General features: G+C 37.7%; 1 protein-coding gene across 1 annotated transcript in view; it reads left to right on the top strand.

Annotated features, from left to right (window-relative positions):
• The first annotated feature begins 1,430 nt into the window (after positions 1-1,430).
• LOC106874139 (meteorin-like protein) overlaps positions 1,431-8,892 on the top strand; it is a 27,430-nt gene continuing 19,968 nt past the window's right edge. Inside the window, exon 1 of the mRNA XM_089339999.1 lies at positions 1,431-3,165. Coding sequence (XP_089196125.1) covers positions 3,029-3,165 — 137 coding nt within the window. The 5' untranslated portion in view covers positions 1,431-3,028. The remainder of the gene's footprint in view (positions 3,166-8,892) is intronic.

The following is an 8,892-nucleotide window of genomic DNA, read 5'->3' as shown; positions in this document are numbered from 1 at the left end:
TTGTGACTTTAATTTTTGTCTTTATAGCTCCAAAAATACTTCATAGTGAAAGTGCTAAGCGTCATGAAAAAAGGTGAAAAAGCGGTAGCAATTGCACGATCTTTTGGGATGAGTCGGACAACAGTATCGAAAATTGTACATAAGGACAAGATTTCAGCACATATCAGGGATCTTTTTGGTTTGACGGGCCACATTTTTCATTAATGTTTTATGTAGTGTTTTTGGTACCGAAACACTTTCAAACTTTTCGTATACTTGTATATTTTGTATTATTTGTTTACATTCTTACGGCAGTAACTGTATTCAGCTGAATAGACGTCAGTGATTGGTTGAAATTACACAAATACGACAACTTTAACATGAAATAACTTATTAAGAACTAATTTTTGTTAAGAAAGCTAAGAGAAAAAGATGTTTTATATGACACATTCTACCAGTATCCCAAGTTTGAAAGTGTTTCGTTAAGAAAACAAGTGTTGCCCGTCAAACCAAAAAGATCCCATATCAGATCTCAAGCCCCAGAGATGAAAAACATTGTCACCAATAAAAAAAGGGGTAAGTACAGAATTAGGAATGGTCATTATGGGTTTAGCCTAGAAGCAAGTCAATTCGGCCTAGCCTAACCTAGATACACACATGTATATAAGTGTGCATTCGTCTGTATGTGTGTGCATATGTGTGTGTGTGTGTGTGAGAGAGAGAGAGAGAGAGAGAGAGACAGACAGACAGACAGACAGACAGACAGACAGACAGACAGACAGACAGACAGACAGAAAATGTGTAATAAAAGTTTAGAGGGGAAAGTGTGAAATGAGAAACCAAAGATGGGATCGGCGTCAGTTTTCGTATCAAGTTATCAAGTTGTTAGTGGTGGTGGTGGTGGTGGTGGTGGTGGTGGTAGTGGTGGTTGTGGTGGTGGTGGTACTAGTAGTAGTAGTAGCAGTAGTAGTAGTAGTAGTAGTAGTAGTAGTAGTAGTAGTAGTTGCAACAGCAGCAGCAGCAGTAGTAGTAGTAGTAGTAGTAGTAGTAGTAGTTGTAGGTGGTAGTAGTGTTGGTGGTGTTACTGGTTGTGGTGGGGTGGCGACACTTATTTAATACTTACAATATTAATAAGAAGGCGGAGACTATTACTACTACTACTACTACTACTACTACTACTACTACTACTACTACTATTATTATTATTATTATTAATATTGCTACTACTGACACCACCTTCTTTTACGCCGTCCCCCACCGCCACCAACTATCAACCGCCATCACATTACACCACCACCACCACCACCTCAGCTACCGCACGCACCGCTACTACTACTACTACTACTACTACTACTACTATTATTAACACCGCCTTCTTACACACACACGCACACGCACGCGCATCCCAAACTCCCAATGCCATCAATACCATCACTTCAGTAATCGTAACCATTACCACCACCATCACCACAACCACCACCACAACCACTACTACTACTACTACTACTATTAATGTTACCGCTACAGGAATCACCACCACCTCCAGCGCCCTCTACATCCACTCCAACCAACCACTGTCACAGGAAGAGATCGAGAGAGGAAGTGGGAGAAATAACTCACACCACCACCACCACCTAATACCCCCCCCTCATACAAACTCTCATCCCACCACCACCACCCGCACTCCCCGAGAATGCAGGCAGGCAGGCAGGCCGTCAAACAGTCAGGCAGGCAGGCAGACAGGCAGACAGGCTCGGTTAAAGGCTTGACATGCAGGTGGGGGTAAGTTTGTACATTGAGGGCAGGGAATGGTAAGAGAGAGGAAATGTTACCAAAGTGCACAAACAATTCTCATCTAATACAAACCAGTCCCATAAAAACTGCTAAAATATCATTAATTCGCCTCTGTTTAAAGGCTGTGGTTGCCCCAAGACTCAAAGTGCTCTCCAACCACATATATAGATTATATGATATTATATTGTAAATATTCCCAGGAAGTAAGTACTAAGCGTCGTTAGCTTCAATTGCTCGGACATGTGGTTGTTTCGTTTATCTGTTATGACGACGTTGGGGTGTTGCTGTTGCTGCTGTTGACGTGGATTTCGACCGGCTGAAGATTTGAAAAGAAGGACAGAAAAGCCGAGCTGCAGATCAGCTCACGTTGTTTTGCAGGACAAGAAGAAAGAAACGGAACGAAAAGGGTCTTCAAGTCACCCACTGACCGTTGGAGCTTAAAAAACTAAATCCAACAGCCAGCAGACCAAAGTAACTGACTACTACTTCCTATTTTGCCTTGGCACGGTACATACCGAGACACTGGCTGTCCTAACCTCCACCGCATCGACACAGAAACAGAAAACACACAGGCTCGAGTAACACGCTCGTTTACAATTCCGATATCTATAATATTTACTTTATTATCTCTTGGATTATCAACCAAACTTTAAACAAAATAACAATAATCAATATAACCACCAAAAAACAATAACAAGTGATATAAAGGCATTCAGTGTTTTTTTAAAACTGTTATTAAATTTTTATTTAACCTTAAAAATCACAAACTTGTTTTTCCTTAAATTCTCTTTGTTTTCCTTTCTGTTTTTAGCTCGTTCTCTGCGTCTCTCTCTCCAGATCTGTCTATCTCTATATTTTTATCGATAACAAAACTATTTATCTATCTACCACACCGTCTCTCCCTTCCTCGATCTCTCGCACTCTTTCGCTCTCACTCTCTTTTTCTCCACATATATATATAGGATATACACCTTAATTTATTCACACGTACGCCAACTAAATATTTGATCTCTTCAACTGGTTTCAAAAACACTGTGAATACCACCATCTATTGAGATTGCTATCAGCCCGTCACCCGCAACTTCGTCCGTTACTGCCTGAAAATTTGAAGTGAATTATTGCCAACACCATATTTATTATTGCTATTATTATTATTATTATTATTATCATTAATAATTTATTTTCATAACACTCAACACAATCAGTACAGCATCATCAGTGCACCACTAAGCTGATAGATTTAATTAAAAAGACTATGCACCGATTCAAGGATTATTCACTCCATCGACTTGGCTATGGGTATTTATTGCTCTGGTGTTTATTGTCGTTTCCGTCTCTTGGATATGTTCTGGCTACAACCAACTGTGATACCACCTGTCACTGTTTCATCAGGTACGTCTACCAGTTAATGGAATATATGTGTGTGTGTGTATATATATATATATATATATATATATATATATATATATATATACAAGGTGACCCAAAAGTAGGTTTACAGTTATTCAACTATCTCTTTTCGCATTCATATATTAACAGTTTAGATCTTGATTATTAAAAAAAATATATGACACCTTTATTCTATGCTGATTTAGGTAATTTTGTCAAGCTCCCTTTTCAGTTTGTAAGATAGATATTTAAATGTAATAAAATGTTTTGAAAGAAATTTAAAGTGCCTACGTGATAACTAACTGTAAACCTACTTTGGGGCTACCCTGTATATGTATATATATTTATATGCATTTTATTTTAATGTTATAGCAAAGTGTGTGTGTGTGTGTGCATTCTTCGTTTTATTTTTCGAATTTCTCCCCAACGGAGACAGAAACGGGTTTTAAACCCCCAAAAGAAGTCTTCTTTTCACTGGAATTTAGACAACATCAAACTAGGTAGTCTTATGTATGTTTGTATGTATGCATAGATAGATGTGTGTGTGTACGTGTGTATGTGTGTATATATATATATATATATATATATATATATATATATATATACAGATATAGATATATACATGTATTATGCATGTATGTATGTGTATGGATATATGTATATACACATACATATTTTTAAGTTAACAACGATGGGTTTCGAAACGAAGCGGTAAACAACGGCCTGTAAGTATGGGGTTGAACACCCCTCGGATAGAAAAGAATGCATACATGTGTTTGCATGTAGGCATATATATATATATCTAAAAATATACATACCATGTATGCATGTGCATATGTATGTTTGTGCGCATGTATGCATATATACGTGTATGTACACATGGATGCAGGCATTGATGTCATTGCATATGTGGATCTCATTATGTGCAAACCTTCATGCAGGTTTTTATATACTTCAATGCTACCTTTCACAGCTTGTAGCTGCAATCTTCTAAATAGGGCTGGTCTTTCGTGTTTAGAACCCCCGACCCCAAGATTGGACTGAATGCAGTTAATCACGTAACCAAGCATTTAATTATTGGTGTAGCTCTAAAATTATTGTCCAGGTGAATGAAGTACCAGTAGATCTCTCTCACCAGTTCGGCATAGATGTGTTTCGTTTTTACTAATCCTTAACACTATGTTGACATTTGTTACAAAACTAATTTCAACGAGAGCGCATACAGTTTTTGTTTTTCTCTCAGACCCAGTGCTGTCCTTTGGCATTGGCACGCTGAAAATTTGCCCAGGTATTTCAAGGGCCTAGGAGCTTAATTCTGTGTACGGAGAATAGCTATCAATCAATAAATAAATACTAGAAGGCCCAGTGCATTGATCATAATGCTGTTATGACGGCCCTACCCAGATCATTATCTCTCTGTTCTGTTGTGTTTGCATCTTGCATTTTCTGACAGTCTTCCACAGAGACATTCTGCCAGTATTCTTTAGAATTTTGTGTGATTATACCCTCCACGTGTCCTTCTTATCTACATGCCTCCTCGGAATTATCCTTTCTACGGACGTCAGTGATTAATGCTTTAGAACAGCTACTTAGAATGTGGGTGAAATCTTCAGTGTTAATTCCACGGAGCCGGCATTAGTTCTCGCATCTAACTGGCTTACCTGCGTCCCTGTTAGTTTTGTGTATGTATGTATGTATGTATGTATGTATATATGGATGGATGGACATGTATATACACACACACACACACACACACATATATATGTGCGTGTGTGTGTGTGTGTGTGTGTGCGTCATTGTTGTTTTGTTTCTGTCTGTCTCTCATTCTCTCTGTTCCACATTAATTAATAATCTTTCTCTCTCTCTCTCTCTATCTCTCTCTCTGTCTCTCTCTCTCTCTCTCTCTCTCTCTCTCTCTCTCGTTACCCGTTCAAACATGCTTAGCGCTTTCGTCTTGTCTCTCTCTGTCTTTCTCCCTCTCTCTGTATACGTGTATGTATGTGTATATATGTATGCATGTATTTACATGTATGTATGTGTGCGTGCGCGCGTACGCACAAATATATATACGGGTGTATATATATATATATATATATATATACACTGAGGGTGATAAATTGTATATTAATTTCAAGGTAGAGACGGACTATATGTAATCTGAACCTTTCCCCCCCTTGTTTATTAATTCTTTTTACGGAATCCCACGTTTTAGGCTATGGAGATTCCGTTTCTGAAAAAAAATTGTTTGAAAAATTTCAATCCCCCCCCCCCCACCAAGCAGGCTATTTACATGCTAGAAATAACAGCCAAATCTCACAAAACTAGTGTTAGGGTTAGGTTTAGGGTCAGAGTTAGGGTTAGGGTTAGGGTCAGGGTTAGGGTTTGGGTTTGAGTTAGGGTTAGGTTTACCCTGTAGATCTATATAAAAACCGGGGGGGGGGGAAGACGAAATTTTGAAATTGAGATTTTTGAATTTTTTTTTCAGAATCGGAATCTCCATAGCCTAAAACGTGGGATTCTGTAAAAAAAAAATTTAAATAAGGGGGGGAAAGGTTCAGATTACATATAGTCCATCTGGACCCGCATATATATAATATATATATATATATATATATATATATATATATATATATATTCTGCTTGATCTCTTGCCTCCAAGGTCTTATACTTCGATGAACTTACATCACGGCAAGAAACTCAAAGCAGGGCAGCAATATTGAACTCCCTTCCTTCGCCAGAAGCCAATTACAAAAGAATGACCGTTCGAAAGGGGGATAACGCTGGCCTGGCGGTGCCCTAGCATGGCCGCAGCCTTCCGGGCTGAAAACACACAAAAGAATAAAAGAATACACAGGCATTTGTATATACACACACACGTGTACAATGAGAAAGAGAGAGAGAGAGTGCACAAATATGTGTGCGTGTACATGCTTATACACACGCCCATCACAGTTCCCTTTTCTCTCTCTTCCTGACCCCCTTTGTTAACGTCAACATCACTTCATCCTCATTTCAAATCCGAAATCTTTTGTTTACATTTCTTCGTCGATTCTCAACTACCAACAGTCAGTGTGCTCTCCTCCCCCTCCCCCTCTCTCTCTCTCTCTCACTCTCTCTCTCTCTCTCTCTCTCTCTCTCTTTCTCTGTCCTTTTCCTCTCCCTCTCTTTCACTGCTTATGCCTGTCTGTCTGTAAACATATATATATATATATATATATATATATATATGTATGTATATATATATATGTGTGTATATATATATATATATATATATATATATATATATATATATATATATATATATGTATGTATATATATATGTGTGTGTGTGTATATATATATATATATATATATAGCCTGTCTACGAGTATTGTTAATTAATAACAATATCTATAAAATAATATATAATATATATTTTAAGGCCGGTGTTAAAATGGGGGTAGCTGATGAAGGAAAATGTTCTCTATGTGGCCTGTGTGTTTTCTGTACTCTGGTTATTATTATTTTCTTGTCTACGTTTTGTTTGCAATGTCCTGTACGTCTATATACAGGTAGACGTAGGTATGCACATACCTGTACGTATATATGCATATACTCATTTATTATTTGTTTTATATATATATATATATATATATATATATATATATTCATAAAATAAGGATAAAAACCACGTTAGTGGTTATCAGGTAGTCAGGTAGTCTCCTATATATATATATATATATATATATATATATATATATATATATATATATATATATACTTGTTACTTGTTTCAATCATTTGACTGTGGCCATGCAGGAGCATCAGTCGAACAACAAATTAACCCCAGAACTTATTTTTTAAAAGTCTGGTCCTTATTCTATCAGTCTATTTTGTCGAACTGCTAATTTACAGAGACATACATATTATTCTTAAACAAGGATATTATTGATAGTGACTGCGTAGTTTCGGCCTGTCCTTGTCCAAGAATAACTTCGTGCTCTAGAAAAAATATATAGAGTAACCCATCAGATTAATTTAAAACTGTTTTTTAATTGTAATTGAACACAAAAACAAACGCACGCGTACACGCACGTATACACACACACACACACACACATGCATATTTAAAAGAAGAAAAGAAAATGATGATTAGGAAGTTAATAATTCTTTATTATTAACAGAAAATTGGTCATCTTCACTTACAGCCGTTTCAATTAATACTCAATAACCATTAAATTTACATTAATGTGACACGAGCACAATATTCTTGGCTGAAACCATCCCTTTATGAGGTTTACATATCTTCTAATCATATATATATATATATATATATATATATATATATATATATATATATATATATATACGTGGACATTTTCATTTACTGGTACTAGGCTTTTGGCCACGACATTAATGGCCGAATAAATCGCTGACCTCAGACATATTTAAAAAAACAGCTATTACTTGTCGATTGGTAAAACAGGAAAAAAATAGAGGATGGCGTCTTTTAACACTACACCGGTTTTGTGTAAACACAAACAGACACTGGCCGACAGAGAGACTGTCTGGCAGACGTTCAATTTAAACAATTGAGAGACTTTTTGAGTTTTAAGTATTCACTTCTTCCTTCGTTTATAGAATGTTAACATTTGAGAATACACACATGCACACATATGTATATATATATATATATATATATATATATATATATATATATATATATATATATATATATATATATAGGTTTCATAAATGCTAACGCATGAAACTCTCGCTGCTTGAGTCACTCTATTGCCTCTGGTAAATATTAGTAAAAATGTGTGTTCATACATATATGTATGAGCGTGTGTGCATACACAAATAACTGTATTTGTGTGTGCATATGCATGTATGGAGTGGCTGTGTGGTAAGAAGCTTGCTTCCCAACCACATGGTCCAGGGTTCAGTCCCAGTGCGTGGCACCGTGGGCAAGTGTCTTCTACCATAGCTTTGGGCTGACCAAGGCTTGTGAGTGGACTTGGTAGACGGAAACTGAAAGAAGCCTGTCGTATATATGTGTGTGTGTGTGTTTTGTATATGTGCTTGTTTTTGTGTCTGTATTTGTCCCCCCACCATCGCCAACACTGGGCCTCCAAACCTATATAGGCTTATATAACAGACCGAAAAGGTGATTTCCCGGGACCCCTGGCCTGCACACTCTTATATACAAGGCTCAAAAGTACCACCACCACTGGGCCTCCAAACCTATATAGGCTTATATAGCAGACCGAAAAGGTGATCTCCCGGGACCCCTGGCCTGCACACTCTTATATACAAGGCTCAAAAGTACCACCACCACTGGGCCTCCAAACCTATATAGGCTTATATAGCAGACCCAAAAGGTGACCTCCCGGGACCCCTGGCCTGCACAGTCTTATATACAAGGCTCAAAAGTATCGCCACCACTGGGCCTCCAAACCTATATAGGCTTATAAAGCAGACCCAAAAGTGCGGCCTCCAAGCTTGTACAGTCATATACAGCAAGCCCACTAGGCTTACAGGCTTATATAACAGACACACCCGAAAACGTCGCTCCTAAAAAAGCTTTCGCTAAGGGCGGATCGCCATTCACACGGCTTTGCTCCTGGTCTCAATGTCCTCCACTTTTTGCACAGAGCGCACGCACGCAGACAAGCACACTTGATCGAATCCTTTTTCCTCTTTCATTTTTTTTTCAATGGTGAACCAGTCAACCGGACCGGGTATTTT

This window comes from Octopus bimaculoides, chromosome 22 (assembly GCF_046866305.1).
Source record: "Octopus bimaculoides isolate indiv1 chromosome 22, ASM4686630v1, whole genome shotgun sequence".
Lineage (NCBI taxonomy): Eukaryota > Metazoa > Mollusca > Cephalopoda > Octopoda > Octopodidae > Octopus > Octopus bimaculoides.
The sequence above is the reverse complement of the archived record's forward strand: the minus strand, read 5'-3'. Positions and strand labels throughout refer to the sequence as shown.